The following is a 16,945-nucleotide window of genomic DNA, read 5'->3' on the forward strand; positions in this document are numbered from 1 at the left end:
TAATTAACATTAAAGTTTCCTTATTATGAGTGAGGGCCGTTTAGCTTCTGTTGCAAAGAGTAAAGCAGGTTTTTCAGCCGGTTCGGATGACGAGCCAACACATCAGGCCCTTATAGTGAAGCCGGAATCTTTATCCACCAGCTATTCACAGGTACTAAGCTTGAGTGACAGCTCATTATAAGCGTGATACCTTTGCATTGACTGCGTTCTCCCGTTCAGGTTTGCACGTATGGTTTTTCACACTGATAGAAAGCGCCACGTAAACACAACTCTCAAACACAACTCTCAAGGAGTATAAGCTTTTAAAAGTATAAAGTTTTTCAATCTCTTTCTTCCTCTCTTGAAGGGCCGGGTGAGTCTCTGCTCCCTTTGACACGGGTCAGTCTGACCCAGCTAATTAATTTCCCCCGTGAAAAGAATGAATGAATTGGACGGTGGGGTTTCTTTCTGCAGCACAAAGCTGAATGTGAAGCAATTCCACCAAAAAAATAATTAATGCAGGCTGCAACCAATGAAAGACTTACTATTTTTTTTTCCTTCTTTTTTGGATTTATGGATTTAAAAAAAAGAATAACACACTTTTGTTCTTTTTGAAGATGCTTTGTAGTCTGGTCTGTTCAGTGCTCTGCAGTGGCACTTACAACCCCTTAAGTGTAAGCGTCTCTAAGCAACCAGGGAAGTGAAGGCTCAGCCGAGGATTTATAAACACTCGAACCACTGTGATTTATTTAGAAGGAGAATCTCGATCACCTTAAAAGCCAACGGAGGAAGCACTGCGTCTCTTCAAACTGAACTCTAACTTGTCGGCGCAGGAGATGATATGAGAAGTAAGTCATTAAGTGAGTAAGTCATTATTTGATTCAAACTCTCAGTTTATTTGTCTTTCACCTGGTAATAAAAGTAAATAATATTTAGACATCTTCAGAAAAATTTGTCATTTTACAGTGTTCATTGGGAATTTAAATTGATGTTAAACCTCAGTTTATGAATATCTTATCTTTAATTCTGGAAGTCTGCACTTAAAGCAAAGAGAGTTACTAGAGCTACTTTATGCTAATGCTAAAAAAAAATTGTAACTTGTAAATGGGTCAACTGTACATAGTTTTACATGTTAATACAAGCCAACAGAGTCTTATGCATATTTCCAGTCTTCCTTCCTTTTTGCACTGTTTATTTTGGTGATTTTGTGTTATGTTGATGTCTGTGTATGTTTGTGTACAAGCTACTGGACACTCATATTTCCCCCAGGGCATGCATAAAGTATTTTTCTATTTTATTCCATTTAATAAGAACTTAAAAATGATTCATACGACTAAACTACCTGCATCACCTTCACTCTGCTGAAACCCAGACAACCATTATGCACGTTTTCTGATTCTGAATCTGCTGTGTTCCTCGTAGGCGAGTACAATTTGCAGGTTGTGATTCTTTTTGCACAGTGGCAAAGGCAGGGAAACTACAAACAAACTGGATGTTATGCAATAATTGAAAACAAAAACAAACATTAAAGATGATGGACGCTGTTAAACCTGTTATGACAAAAATCTAAGAATAAATTAAGAATTAGCCGTTGACACAAACAACTACCTGAGTACAAGAAACCGTAGAGCTTGATGTGGGTGTATTTTGACGTTAATGTGCCATTACTCCCCGTCACTGAAGGACAGAAGGAACCTGACATTGAGGTCCTGACGTTTTGCTTCTGCTTCATTTGGGGACAAGAAATAAAGGGTTAATAGGTAAATGCTGAACAGTCTGAAGGCAGGCAGTGAATTTACTCAGTTCTGTGTGATATGGAGGGGATGATGCTGCTGCTGCTGGAGAAGCTCACCATGGACCCCATGACGGCTGGTACAGCGTCTGAAGTCGCCTCTCTTCTGCTACTCCTGCTGCTTCTGTTTTTGCTGCTCGTCACCACCTGGAGCCGAACACACCGGTCGCTCATACCTGGTAAGAGACCAACACCGATGTACAAAACGAGGAGCAAGCACAGTATACACAATAATGCTCTGAAATCTGGTTTTGTGTAAAGTTCTCATGGGATGGTGCTTTTTTCTAATAATAACTAATACATTTCTAATAAAAATAAGGATGGATAGAGGTTTGAACACCGTAACAATAATTAATATATATGCATACAGATTAAACTGACTTGGTGATTGTAGGAGTAGCTCACAAGCCAAAAAAGTGTGGGCTGATCTAAGACATCTCTGACAGGGTTTTATTTGGCTCAGGACCAAAATAAGCATTTGCCAGTGACTTCTGCATTATTAATAAATCTACATATCGCCTCCTCCTAATCCATCTTCTTTACAGAGACGTGTTCAGACTTAACCGTGACCTATTAAACTATCTGCTTATTAAATAATTGCCACTTCCTCTCTGTCAGGTCCTTATTTCTTGGCAGGACTCGGCCCGATTCTCTCCTACATCCGATTCATGTGGTCTGGGATTGGAACAGCATGCAACTACTACAACAACAAATATGGCAGCATTGTCCGAGTGTGGATCAATGGAGAAGAGACTCTCATTTTGAGCAGGTAAATCTTCTCAGATAAAACCCCTCCTCCATACTCACTTTGCAGTAAATGTTCGATGCGGTAAAGTCTCATGTGCTTCTTCTCCTGCAGGTCCTCTGCAGTGTACCATGTTTTGCGGAGTGCCCACTACACGTCCAGATTCGGGAGCAAAATGGGGCTTGAGTGCGTTGGGATGGAAGGGAAAGGCATAATTTTCAACAATGATGTCCCACTCTGGAAGAAAGTGAGGGCGTATTTTGCTAAAGGTGAGCACTTTAAACGGAGACAACAGTTTCACGACTGAGCTTCTGCTTCACCGAGTTACTGTGTTACAGCTCTGACAGGCCCAGGCCTCCAGAGGACGGTGGGAATCTGTGTCAGCTCCACAGCCAAACACCTAGACCACCTGCAGGACGTGACCGACTCCTCTGGACACGTGGACGTCCTCAATCTCCTGAGAGCCATTGTGGTGGACATCTCCAACAGGATGTTCCTCAGGGTTCCACTCAATGGTCAGCTGCATGTTCACTGTACATATACGTCACTACATTTAAACAGTTGTTGCATTGAGGCCTGCGGCTCTTGACTATTTTCTGTTTGCAATAATTCAGAGAAGGACTTGCTGATGAAAATCCAAAACTACTTCGAGACCTGGCAAACAGTTCTGATAAAGCCTGACATATTCTTCAGGATGGGATGGCTGTACAACAAGCATAAGAGAGCAGGGTAAGACCTTTAAAGCAGAGGTCTTCAACGTTTTTCAGGCCATGGACTCCCAAACTGATGGAGAGATTAAGTTAGGGACCCCCTACCTACTAAATGTGTTCTACATTTATAATATATATTATTATCATTTTGCATTCAATATTAAACTATTCAGATAATACACAGTTGCAAATGCCATAAATATAAACATATCTCTATATACCATGCAGTGGTAGCTTCTCCTCTGCTAATATTGCAGCATGACAGAGTCAGAGTGTAATATGCTGCCTCGTGATTGGCTCAGCAGCGAAAGGGGCGGGGCCTACCGTGTACAGGAGGCTTAGATTGACAGGTCTCAGCTAGTGCAATTGACTGAAATATAATGGATTCATGTTAATGTGTATTTGAAGAAATTTAAATTTGTGGCCGAATTTTTTTATAGATTTTTTTAAAATATATATATAAAAATATCTAATCAACCAAAGATTTCCCACCCGCTCCTGCAGCACCTCCACTGACCCCCTGTTGAATATCTGTGCTTTAAAGCATCACAGTGATTTAATATTTGTTTTTTGTTTTTTTAAATCTAATCTTTGTTTCACTTTTTTGTGGCAACAGCAAAGAGCTGCAGGATGCGATGGACGCTCTGCTTGACATTAAAAGAAAGATCATTAATGAAACCGAGAAGCTGGATGAGGATTTTGATTTTGCAACAGAGCTCATCTTTGCCCAGGTCAGACTACTTTGATGGGCTACATGTGTCACAGTCCTCACACCACTGTGTGTTATCTGCCTCTGGCTGCCACTTGCTCTTTTTCACAGAACCATGGTGAGCTTTCAGCAGATAACGTCAGACAGTGTGTCCTGGAGATGGTGATAGCGGCTCCTGACACACTCTCCATCAGCCTCTTCTTCATGCTGATGCTGCTGAAACAGAACCCAGACGTTGAGATGCAGATAGTGGAGGAGATGAACACCATCCTGAGTTAGTGCAGATTTATAACCCTGTGGCCATCTCACCGTTAAACTAAAACAAGTAAACCTGTCCTAACAAATAATTCATTTCCAGGTGAAAGAGATGTGCAAAATCTTGATTACCAGGGTTTGAAGGTGCTGGAGAGTTTCATCAATGAGTCTTTGAGGTTTCACCCAGTGGTTGATTTCACGATGAGGAAGGCTCTGGAGGATGACAACATCGACGGCACGGCAATCAGGAAAGGAACCAACATCATTCTTAATATCGGTCTCATGCACAAGACTGAATTCTTCCCCAAACCCAAAGAGTTCAGCCTGATGAACTTTGACAGAACAGTAAGTAAAGTGTTAAGTAACAATATACGACTCTGGACAACAACCGTTTAGCCTGTACATCCTCTGTTTGCCAGGTGCCCAGTCGTTTCTTCCAGCCCTTTGGCTGCGGTCCCCGCTCCTGCGTGGGCAAGCACATCGCCATGGTGATGATGAAGGCCATCTTGGTCACTCTGTTGAGCCGTTACACGGTGTGCCCTCGCCAAGGCTGCACCCTCAACAGCATCAAGCAGACCAACAACCTGTCCCAGCAGCCTGTGGAGGATGAGCACAGCCTGGCCATGCGCTTCATCCCTCGAGCAGCACAGCCTCAGCTCAAACCAATGTGAAACACACAAATGCTTTCACACGTCAGATGAAAACATTGTAGGATTGAATACGCTGAAACTCTCATAAGCTCTATAAGAAATGTATAACTTTAACAAACCTTTAACAAATGTGAAGACATCAGCTAATGCACAGCAGAGGAATTAGGTTTTCGGGTCCATTTGATGCAATGTCCAGAGAGGATATTTGTTGTCATACAGTCTGATTTTACTTTACACTGGCAGTTATGTTTTATAATACACAGTTTATCTTAAACAGGAATTTGCTTCAGTGACCTGACACAGTAAACACAGCCATGGAAACTACATAACGTTAAGTAGTGTGACACATGCTAAAGAGGTTTAACTTCATGTCTCTTCAATTTTTCCAGATTTTTATTTAAAAAAAGGGGGTAGTCTGTTCTTTTTATACTTTGAGGATAGAAACTATTTTAGTGAAAGCTAATCAGTTATAATCTGAGCAATACTGTTTTTCAATACTCATTTAATAAACACATAAATAAACAGTGTGAGTGTCTGTTTAATAGCTATTAAAAGGCCCACATGTTCTGCTCTACTGAAGAAATAATTAGTGCGACAAAATCAGGTTAAGTTACATGTGTTGAATTTATTCATAAGTTAGCAGAAAGTAGTGACAGGCACTCCAATAAACATGGACTTTTCTCTGTACCATAGGCACAAACCAAACACGCCGTCTTGGCATTAGATCATAAGGCGTAGGGTTAAAGTTTCATTGCTAGCGTCCCATAGCGTCTCATATCAGGACACAGTAGAAGAAGAGAAAACAAAACAAAACAAAACAAAAAAAACTAAATCCAATTCTCCCTTCAGGCAGGCTGAAACATGACACAGACTGAAAACCACATCTGGCATGAGGATTTCTTTTCTTTCAGTGAAATGGATATAAAACATTTTCTGTAAGAATATACACACAATAAATATGTTTTTAATACTGCATTGCTACAAAAATATAATAACCAGTGACCACTAAAATCCACCCCTTTACAAACTCACTTGCCAGAAAGATGAGTGCATAGATATTGAATCACACAGAAGGCAACTGCTGCAAAACCAAAACATTTTAAAAATTGACGACGACATGGAGTGCGATCAGCGCTGCCACGTTTAAGACAAAATACTGTCATGATCTGAGAAATAAATGAAATGTCAGCTTTTTGACAAATTAATGTAAACCTCTTTTTTGCTGAAACATCAGCAGTGAAGACTAATGGGTTGGCTTTTGACAGCAGCTACTTGTATATTTGCTATGAAGACAGGTAGAGTATGTTAAAGGACCAATGTGTAAAGGTTAGTGCCATCTAGTGGTGAGGTTGCAGATTTAAAACAAGTGAAAGCACCCCCCTCCACTCTCCCACATATGATAGTTTCAATGTAAAAATGCAAAAGGTGCCCTCTAGAGCCAGTGTTTGTTTTATACTGGATGTTCATTGGTCATTTACGGTTTGTTGTAAGACAATCAAATGCTACAAGTAATTGTCATTTTGTTCTGGGGCCTTTTCCATACGAAGCAAAACAAGATTGTGTCAGATCAGAACAGATTTCTGATTTAATCAAGCAGGTAAATGAAAGCCTGACGCTAAGCTGGTGTTTTTTATGTGGAGTAGGGCCGAGTATTATTGGTAAAAAAAAAAAAAAAAACTCAATGATGACACTTTCTGATAAGTCTCAGAAAAAAGAAATGTTCACTCATGTGTAAAACCATAAACAATGATCCACTGCTAACATAATATGATATGAAATTCCAAAAACTATAATATTGACTTATTGCCCAGACCTTATCACCTTTTTTTTTCAGACTCAGGTCACAAATCAAAAAGCAGGACATAATAGCCTCAGTTTGGCACCTGAACCACAGGAGACATAAATATTTGGAATTGATCTTTTTACCTTTTTAAAGATTATTTTAAAGGAGATTCATAAAAATAAAGCATCATCAACTAACCCCAGTAAAGTCAGTCATTCAGTCATCATGGAGCCCCGTCACCATTTTAAGACAATAGTGTTACTTTGAACCCACCCACAGCGAGGTACGCACACTTTCTTCTGGACCTGAGCTTAATAACAGCGACTTTCAAAAACTGAACTCAGAAACAACACAACTCATGAACATAAAACCAGATCATACTGAATAACTCACAGTCAAAGAGGCAACTAAACAGTGCAGTGTGATATAATGAAGTGAAGCCACAACTTCCTTCTCTCCAGGTCCGGTGGTGTAGTTGCTTAGTGGTGTCGGAGGTGTTGCAGTCGAGTGGCCTCAGTGCTCCTGTAAAGCTCTCTGACAGTGGTAGATGAGGCAGTCAGGCAGGTCGGGGACTGGAGAGCGTAGCCACACAGACAGCGCGCCGGCGTGCACGCGACAGTGCATCAGACACGGTTGATCCTGGAGGAGGCGGCAAGCCACAATACCTTCCACACCTGAGGAAATTATGCTAAAGGTTACACACTGAATAAAATACATTCATGTAACTACGTATGTATGTTTATGTCAGGTGTGTTTATGTTTATGGCAGTTACACTGTTGCAGATGCAGCTTAATACTGAATGTAAAATGACAATAATAATGCACATTTATAAATAGCACTAGTTTAATATATCACACTACATTACATTGCATTAAATAAATCTTAAAGTGTTCAAACACTTCAGCTTAATCAGAACTGTTTGCCAGTTATTTGTCAGTGCTCACAACTGAGTCTCTGGAAGAAGCCAGCGACTATGACTGCTCACCTATAATCTCCACAACATGAAGCTGCAGTTTTTCCTTCAGCACATTCAGCGTAGATGTGAGAGGTTCCGGACCATCGCTTATCAGAGTCAAATTCTGCTTGGTGTCATGGGAGAAGGCCAGCCACATCGTCCCGTATTCCTCAGTGGACACCTTCAAAGGTCTGCAGAGAAAATATGAAATTAAATTAACTTGCATGAACTACAAGGCCACATTTTAAACAGCAGTGTTGATGTCTCACCTGATGAAGCTCGCTAGAGGGAGTTTGTATGAGAAGTTCACTGAATGAGGCGTCCCATCCAACAGCTGGTAAGACACCATCCCAGTCACTTCAACGTGAACAGAAGGCCTCTTCACACTTAGGGAATAGTGACACACTGCTACACTGTGGCTGCACACCTTCTCCATTTCACCCTCAGACACACGGGATATCTGGAAAAAAGACAAGGAAACATCTCTCTTTGTAAAAGACCATAGGATACTGTCCACTCTATTAATTGTTTTCAACTAAATACATTACCTCAAGCTCTTCAGAGTCGACCTGCAGCAGCATCTGTTGAATGTCAGAGTCAGAGGAGTTGGCAATAAAAACAACAAGCGCTAAGGAATCCTCTTTCTGAACGTGACAGGCTGAGAGGTCCAGACTTCGGTCGGTGCACAGAGGACTGATTTCTGAGTGAGAGAACCCAGAGAGCTCCGCAGGAAGGTGGGACGTGAGACTTAAGTCTTTAGGCCTGTCTTTGTCTTGATGTGGAACAGCCACACAGTTATCCCTGATGGGAGCCGTGTCACTTTCCTTAATGTCGCTGTTGGTAAACTCTGATTCTCTGTCCCAGGTGCCATTAGAGCTAGTGAGGTCCTGAGAGAGCTGAGACGTCCGTTCGGGGGAAGAAACGACCAGCTGTGAAGCGTTGGAGTCCAGGAGGTTGTTGCACAGCAGGTTATCCACTGTGCTGGGAGGAGAGACGAGGGAGTTGGACGTTTGCTCGCTGGTGCTCGAGGACGTAGCCTCACCTTTGGCTTTTCTTCTAAATCGCTGGGGCTCAGGTTTCCCCATCTGTTAGAAGGAAAACTTCAACTTGTAGCAATGTGTGTGGGACAGGAAAAGGAAGTCTCTTTGTCTTGAGTGTTTATAAGCAATTTGAAAATATCAGGTTCAGCTTTTAGAAGATTTCTGCCATTTTACGCAACAAATTATTAATCAACATATTATTAACGTAAATAAACAGTAGTTGTCTGTTCCTTCTATTTCAAATGTGTTAATTCTACCTTGAAATATTTTTTAACCCACCTGCCAAAAATCTAGATCTGAACAAACAGACGAACAACTGTGTCGACTTAATTCTGGGCTGCAGATTCAAGTATGTCAAGCGCCTGCATCTGATTTAGAGTAAATCACTCCCAGCTGCTCAAAGACGGAGCGCGAATGTTTATTTTACTTCCATGTTGAAATAATAAAACTGATCAATAGTGACTGACAAGCTCACCAGACACACAGAGCTTTGGGAACTGAGGCCGAGAAAAAGCGAAGAGGCCAGCTGCTGTTTCTCTTGGTCACACTCCGAGGTCGGCGTTGGAGTCGGAGTCTGGCTGTGTGAGGTGTCACCTTCTCCCTGCTGGCCAGGAGACCGGAGGGGACTGGGAACTTCGACCCGAGCAGCTTCCTCTACAGGTTCTCTCTGGACCAGATAGCCCTCCTTGCCCCACACCCTCTTCACCCCATCCAGCTTCAGAGTCGTGGAACTAAAACAGACACAGGGATTCGCCGATGTGAGTTCAAAACAATCAGGAGCTAAATTCAGAAGTGTGCTTGTTGTGTCCACGTACCCTCCTTTGTGAGAGAGGTCGGTGCTATCGCCCGACAGACCGGAGCTCATGGACAGCAGCGTGGGAGACTGTCTGTCGGTGATGCTGCAGGAGGACATGCTCATAGGCAGGGACAACCCGTAGGGCTCCAGGCTCAACGCTGGGACACAAAACAACGTCATGACAAATCCAAGCAAGGCGGAGAACCGGCTGCCAAAACGCTTGTGAATGACTCTTACCTTTGGATCGAGCCAGTTCCTCCTGCCGTTGGTGGGGAGGTTTGTATGGAGCAGCGCCAGCAGCCAACGCCTCCGACACGAATCCATCCAGGAACGACAGAGAGGAATCCACCTGCAAACGGACATGACCACAAGATTAACTTCTCCTTCAATGGGCCTGGTTGTGATAAATGATGACAATGTTATAGTTGGAAACTTCAAACAAGCAGAGGGATTATTTATGTGTTTATTATTATATTATCAGTTAACTGAAACTGGATCCTATGCTGAGTGCAGTTCTGCGGTAATCCACACCCTTCACACTGCTCCAGACATGCTTCAACAGCTGCTCCAATGATGGATGAAACGATAATCCCACTTACCGCCATCAACACCACCATTAAGCTAATTAACTCGGTGCCGTGGAGGGCGTGTATACAGGTTTTCACATCCGTCAGATATGGAGCTCGTCCAAACGTTTCATTGAACAAAACGTTATTATAAAAACGTCACACTTAACCACCATCTCTGTGACCCTGCGGCCTTGAACGAACGTTACCTCCACATGCTCCAGACCGACACCTCGAGGTAACACTTTGGCTCGTAGTTCAGAGTCTTGGCTGAGGTACTGCAGCTCCTGCGCTCTTTGTCTCAGGACTGTGTCCAGGGAGCTGCTGTATGTTTCAGACACCTCCTTGGCCACGGAAACACCTGCACCGCCCTCACAGAGCTTGGTCATCGCCATGAGGACCCAGCTCTTCGTCTCACTGCTGCTGTTCTTCATGTCCAACAGCTTGGCCAGCAGCCTCGTAACCACGGCTGGGTCCACATCCTCCCGTAGGTGAGAGTATTCCCCGAGGACCTGAGGAAAGCAAAGAGAGACCAAGCGTTACATGCAGAAGGACTTTCCCAGTTCTTATAAGATGAAACCATGATACGACGTTTTTGTTTGCGATAGATCTAAAAATTGCAATGTTATTATTTTATCTCTTGTCAAACTACTGCAACCCCCTCTAGTGACACTTAAGTCAGAGCTTCACAACCACTTACACTAATATGACCATTATTGCATGGACAGTTATATAAGCCTATTAAAATAATTCTGATCACTTGTTAACAAAAGACTTAGGAAGAGGTCACCATCACTATCACTTGATATTTATGTTTGCACAGAAATAATGATGATGAATCAAACCTTTACATGGTTATTACGAACAATTTCTTACTTATGAAACAGAATACCAAAATTCTATGTCATGCCACTCAATTCGATTGAAATTTTCTTCTGATGGGGCAGTTTGTTCACATATTTGGGCCTGAAGAGGTAAAAATAATCAGATAAGTCAGCGTGACAAAGGGTAAATATTAGAACACATGCTTTAGTGTAGCAGAAATATGCTTTTTGTGGTTCATGTCCTGTTTATCAGCTCCAAACCCCTTTGGACATCCTCACCCTTACAGGCTCCTGTCAATTTGAGGCCGTAGCTACGGCGACGGCACAGAAGATAAACAGAGCCTTAGTGCCGTAGCTGATGTGCACCTCGTCAGAAACGTAACCACACACCGCAAGAGCTGTGATTGGTCCGCGTGGTGGTAGCGTGTTTCTGCTTTAGTGTTTCAGGCTGCTTCTCCATCTCTGCGATTTTCAGATTGATTGTTTTGGATGAATAATAGTGCACATTGAGAAAAGGTTGACTGAGGAGGTTTTGAGGTACAAACATTTGTATGACTCGGTCTTCAACGAAATTCTGCGAAAGTTTCAGTCGTCATTGTCGAAAGTGAAGCAGGAAGTGGAAACAAAATATAACCACACTGGCACAGCGCTATCTAGTGCTTTTGTAGTGTTGTTACAGAGCAAACCAGGCTGAGAAGCATCTCATCTCATCTTCTACTACCGCTTTATCCTCACTAGGGTCACTAGGAGTTGCTGGAGCCTATTACAGCTGTCATTGGGCAAGACAGACTGAGGAGCGTACAAGTATAAAAGACTCGCACCAGTTTGTGAAGAGGTCAAATATTTAGTACTACAATATATATCCAGCAGCGATTTTAATTATAAGACGCTAAAAGTTATTGAACTGCTGAAATGCAGCAGTGTTTTTCTTTATGGGCTTTAGATTTAGTATTTTCATACACTGTACTGGAAACCTTTCAACAAAGCACTGTGTGACTTACAGTTCTCATTATTATTGCATAGGATCCATACCAACTATTCAACATCCTCTTTGCGCTAACAGCACTCACCCAGCTGATGACTTGGAGGAAGCGCTGTGGCAGTTTACCAGGGTCTCCTCGCAGCAGAGAAATGTACGAATTAACAGCAAACAGCCTCAACTTCCTGACCTCCTCCACGCTGTCAAATCCTGAGCAGTAAAGAGAGAGCGTTTTAACACATCAATCAATACTATTATCCATTCACTGAACGGGAAAATCCCAGCATCCCAACAGAATAAGCGGAGTGTGTGGTCATCTCACCCTCAGACAGCAGCTTAAGGAAACTGTTTGGGATGTCAGGCTGCATCGTGTCTCCACCGACCGAAAACACTGTGTTCATGGTCTCAATGAACCATTCATTGTCTGGCGCATATGTATAACGGTTTATAGGAAAAGAGGCAGCACAAAAAAAGTAAAAGCAAATGTTTTTAAAAGACTACTGATGATTGGTTTTAACATGGCAATTTCTTTAATTAACTGAAAAAGAGATTAAGCTGCAGCTTTAACCCGATTCAACAGTTATTATTTAGACTTCAAAAAAAAGAAAGGGAGGAAAGGTCCCACTGTAACTGTAAAGTGGTCAAAAACTAGATTTGTTTCTTTGATTAGTCCAGTTTAGTGTGTTATGTTAGAGGTCTTCAGGAGGGGGTCCACGGAGGTACTGCAGGGGGCTCTCAAATCTTTGATTGATTAGACATTTTATATATATATATAAACATGAATCCAACCTATTTCAGCAAAGAAATAAGGGATAGCTTAATATTGAATCCAAAAAGTTAATAATAATAATAATAATAATAATAATAATAATAATAATAATAATGGCTTTTTATAAATAGCACTAGGCTGAGTTTAATATAGAACATATATAATAGGTGGTGGGGGGGGGTCCCTACTCTCCATCAGTTTGGGTTCCTTGGCTTGAAAAAGGCTGCAGACCCCTGTGTTTGAGTGTTATTTCACAAAACCAGTATCAGCATAATTCAGTGAGTGTGGTTTATTTTTGGAGGTATTTTCCAGGTATAGTGAGCCTCCACAGATAAATAACATTACATAACACTGGTCACACTGTGAAGGATATTTCTCTGCCAGTTCCGCCACCTTCCCCACCAAGTCAGTGGTCGTGTGATCATCTTTATTCATGCGCAGAAACTCCAGCATCTTCTCCACAATGACCGTGACATTCTGGGCGTTAGTGATGCGAAAGAGCAGCTCCAGCGTCTACAAGAAAACAGAGGAAGGCAGAGAATATAATACGGTAAAATCACTGTTACATGAAAACGCAGTTCAGACTTCACCAGTGTCTGCCTCACCTCCCGCTTTATAATGAGGTCAGAGTGATCAAGACACTCTATGATGGTCATCTGATGCTGCAAGGCCAGTTTAGGATCCTGCTGGACCACGTAGGTGAGGGCCTTCAGGCCTAAAGTGACACCACATACACATGTTCATGTTTATGTTGGAAATCTTGACTTTCAATGGAGAGAGAAATCACTCTTGTTTAACTCTTACCTAAATATTTTAGATTTATCTTCGGTGACAGAACAAAGTTACCAATACACTTTGCAGCTTTTTCCAAAAGTTCCGATTTGGGATGGATTGTGTAAATACATTTTACACACTCGTATAAAATAGCTGAAAATAAAGAGAGATTGAAGGAATTACTTAACGACTGCAAACACATCAGAAACACTTTAAACAGATTTGTGTCGTACCATATGTGATGTTATGGTTCATCTCCGCTCTACGTAGAGACTCGTCGAGGACTTCATGCATGATCTCACTTGTACTGTGAAGACAGAGAAGACGCAAAGTATAGTTGCGAGACGACAGCGTGACATTGCAGACATTCAGTTGCTCTGAAGACTGAACAGTAACAATCACCCCTGGTCGTTTTTCCCTAGTAAAGAGAGTATTCTGAGAAGCTGGATCTGAAGCCATGGAGCAGGAACGCTGTGGTAGTTAAAATCCATGGGCAGCTTTCCTCCCACCACCTGCTTCAATATGGTGACGAAACTGGACGTTAGGTCCTTGTAACCGTCTGGATTCTCCTGTAACAACAACAACAAAAAAAAAAAGACATGTCACTGGAGTCAGAGTAGACTGAACCACCAGTGATTCTGTCATTGTTAATAAATAATATCAAAGCCTTGAAAAAATGAATTACCTGGATCATCTGTAAGTAGATGTGTAGCGAAGCGGTCATCACACCAGGGTCCTTGTCACACAAAGCTTTACGAAACTTGTTGTGAATGTATTGAACTTGATTCGGAGCAATTAGGTAGAATTTATAGAGCGCCAGGACTGCTTTTCTTCGAATGATTTCTCTACAGGTTTATTAGAAGAAATACTAATCAGTAATCGTCATGTTCAATTTCACAGTATTAAGAAACTCACATGACACAGGCAAAACATCTTCTGTCTTACTTTGGATGATTGAGTTTTTCCTCCACCAGAGGGAGGATGGCAGGTATCATGTCTTTGGGAAACACTTGGCTGACAACAGTTAGAGCCATGCACACTTCAATGAGGTTTGTACTCTGAAGATCCTGCAAACAGAGAACACATCAACATCCTGCATTGCCTTTCAGACGTAGTTCAGACATGAAGCACAGCACCACCCACCTTTAACACTGTGTTTACGAGGAGTAGAAGCAGCTCATGACTTTCATTGAGGAACAAGGAAACGGCGAGGTAACCTGAAAGTCACACACACTCATTTATTATCAAAACAATTAAAGTGTTTTATATTTTATGTTAGTTGTTGTTTCAAAAATGGTTTTCCTCCAAAACTCACTCCAGTTTTAAGCCTGTAAAGAATATGTGATAATTTAAACCTAGTTAATAACTCTTGAAGCTTAAACTCTCAATAATAACGGTCTTAATGGAGTGTTTAAATTAAGAGCAAGCTGTGGTCAGCTTGATTAAATAAGTAATATAACACTGATGTGGACATGTGTTTTTTATTTATCATGCTCGGGGAGCTTTCATGGGTCGGTCTTTGTATTTGTACATTTATTGTGCATTAATTTGACTCTCAATGACCAGCTGGCGGCTGTGGCCTGATAGCACATTCATTTCAGAAGCTGACTTGACGTTCCCATCACATGACAGAGTCTCTTATCAACTACTGAGCTTTTTATTGTTCCCTGTCACTACAGAGGCTTAATAAGGTCACTCGGGCCTACTCCAGAGTACCTGCTCAACTCAGCTGCTTTGCTTTATCCACTGGTGCTGCAAAAGCAAAAACAAATAAACAAAGCAATTTGGATCTGGAATTCTGAGGACAACATAGCCTCTGTGGGGAGGGTTCTGTGGGACAGATTAAAGGAACCAACCAGAATAAGACAATTTAAGCCGTGTCACCAGAACAAAGCAATTCGTGTATATGCATTTCTGAATTTAGGTGATGTTACTACAGCACCACAAAAAATTATTCTGAAGCGGCCTGTGGTTCTTGTAGGTTTATGCAGTCTGTTTGAGTACACTGTACAGATCATGAGACCGAACTTTGAAATACTAGTAGGTGAGGAATGAGTACATGTTTCTGTTAATTAGTGGACAACATACCCACTCTCTTCTCCAGAACAGTGCCTTGTTGTGCCAGTTTAATGGCATGAATATAGCTGAACGAAGCCTCGTAGCCCAACATTTCACAGTAGATCGTTCTCACCATGAGCTCCTTCATCTGCCTCTGAATGACATTATGACACAAGTAAGAAGTACAGACGTCAGTAATTTTAGGCAGCAACAGATCCATCCGAATAGTGAAGCTCTTGTGCAAATCAGACTCAATGGCGGGAACAAAATAATGAATAAAGGTACCATGGTGGTGTTGGGGGATGACACTTGCTCTTTGATAGACAACAGTTCACGCTGAATAAGTTTCTCTTCCTCCTGCACAGAGTGAAACACAACAAGGATCAAACCAAATGCCAAGGTTAGCCTGATGGCTGTGAACTATTGTGCCAGTTTGAAAGGTCATGCTTTTACCAAAATGCAGAAAAGCGTGTTTTCATTGTTGTTATTTCACCACTTTACTGTCATAATACCAAAGACGGTAAGATTACCAGATTTTAAATTATAACAGGTAGGTGTGGCTTTATATTTATTTATGAATAACTGCACATTGAATTATCCCAGCAACGGAAATCAATACTTGTCTAAAGGAAAGACAACACAATCTTTTTTGTTTGTTTTGAACTAAACGTAACTGAAGAAAACTTGGATTAGAGGTGAAATGTCTTCATGAAAACTCTTCACTGGCATTTTGAGACCAATTAATAATTACATTTAAACTCTGATGAACAGCAACAAGAGAGCCCATGTTTGACCTGACACAGTAAGAATACAAACGTGCTGCTAAAATCTCGAATGTCTGAGCTTAAAACGAGCACCCGAACGCACCAAAAGTGACACGTTTTTAAGATAGTCCTAGCCCTGTTTACACTTGTTTTATCACATGATAATAACACAACAGAGGTGAGACACTGTCTGTTTATCAGTCTAAGACTCAGCACAATAACGCAAGAGAAACAACGAGTAAGTCAGAACGTGTGAGAACACATTTTCTTGATTTAGCATAGCCGGTTTAGCATGCTAACGCTGGAACATATCATTAACAACTGGCTAATTTGAGCGGAAATCAAGTTAGAAATGCCACACTCACATGCTTGGACGTTAGCTCAGTTATTCCCCTGATAAGGTTTCCTAGTTTTGAGGTGGAGGACAGTTTAGCAGACCCGGGCTGGGAGTCCAAAGACAGGAGGCTCGGCAGAGCTGTCAACGTCTTCTCCACAACATCACTCATTTTGGCAGCGAAACGCGGGCCTGGCAGTCAACTGTCTTCTGACAAACAACTCTTATAAAGTCATCTATCCATCACAATCAGGTTGTCTTACACAGACGCTGGAAATGTCACTTCTGACACATTTAAATTATTGAAAGCGGTAAAGCTCTAGACAGACATTGTTTTGAAGCAGCAGACTTGCCAAGGCTGGTTCCTGACGTCACTTCCGCATGAACTGAATAAACTTTATTTAAAACGTCTAACAAAAACAGGCTGCTGGCTTAAACCAATTTAGTATGTAGACAAGAAAA

General features: G+C 41.7%; 2 protein-coding genes across 3 annotated transcripts; one reads left to right on the top strand and one right to left on the bottom strand.

Annotated features, from left to right (window-relative positions):
* The first annotated feature begins 688 nt into the window (after nt 1-688).
* LOC125014725 (aromatase) lies at nt 689-5,364 on the top strand. 2 transcript variants are annotated; one of them, XM_047596047.1, is made up of 10 exons: nt 689-827; nt 1,800-1,950; nt 2,390-2,540; nt 2,631-2,785; nt 2,855-3,031; nt 3,131-3,245; nt 3,843-3,957; nt 4,047-4,209; nt 4,294-4,535; nt 4,610-5,364. In XM_047596047.1, the coding sequence occupies exons 2-10, from the start codon at nt 1,803-1,805 to the stop codon at nt 4,859-4,861; spliced, it is 1,518 nt and encodes a 505-aa protein (XP_047452003.1). In that variant the 5' UTR covers nt 689-827; nt 1,800-1,802; the 3' UTR covers nt 4,862-5,364. The 2 variants fall into 2 exon arrangements, with proteins under 2 accessions (XP_047452003.1, XP_047452002.1); XM_047596046.1 differs by lacking the exon at nt 689-827 and having other exon boundaries at nt 1,783-1,950.
* An 81-nt stretch (nt 5,365-5,445) lies between these two features.
* On the bottom strand, nt 5,446-16,845 carry ap4e1 (adaptor related protein complex 4 subunit epsilon 1). Its single transcript, XM_047596007.1, has 21 exons — nt 16,515-16,845; nt 15,671-15,742; nt 15,416-15,539; nt 14,471-14,544; nt 14,273-14,394; nt 14,013-14,172; nt 13,730-13,896; nt 13,561-13,634; nt 13,358-13,480; nt 13,159-13,268; nt 12,927-13,066; nt 12,107-12,219; nt 11,876-11,994; nt 10,191-10,493; nt 9,653-9,764; nt 9,435-9,573; nt 9,095-9,350; nt 8,128-8,664; nt 7,849-8,039; nt 7,610-7,770; nt 5,446-7,297 (listed from the first exon to the last, which is right to left on the bottom strand). The coding sequence occupies exons 1-21, from the start codon at nt 16,653-16,655 to the stop codon at nt 7,137-7,139; spliced, it is 3,399 nt and encodes a 1,132-aa protein (XP_047451963.1). The 5' UTR covers nt 16,656-16,845; the 3' UTR covers nt 5,446-7,136.
* Between the last annotated feature and the right edge of the window lie 100 nt (nt 16,846-16,945).

Source organism: Mugil cephalus, chromosome 10 (genome assembly GCF_022458985.1).
Source record: "Mugil cephalus isolate CIBA_MC_2020 chromosome 10, CIBA_Mcephalus_1.1, whole genome shotgun sequence".
Lineage (NCBI taxonomy): Eukaryota > Metazoa > Chordata > Actinopteri > Mugiliformes > Mugilidae > Mugil > Mugil cephalus.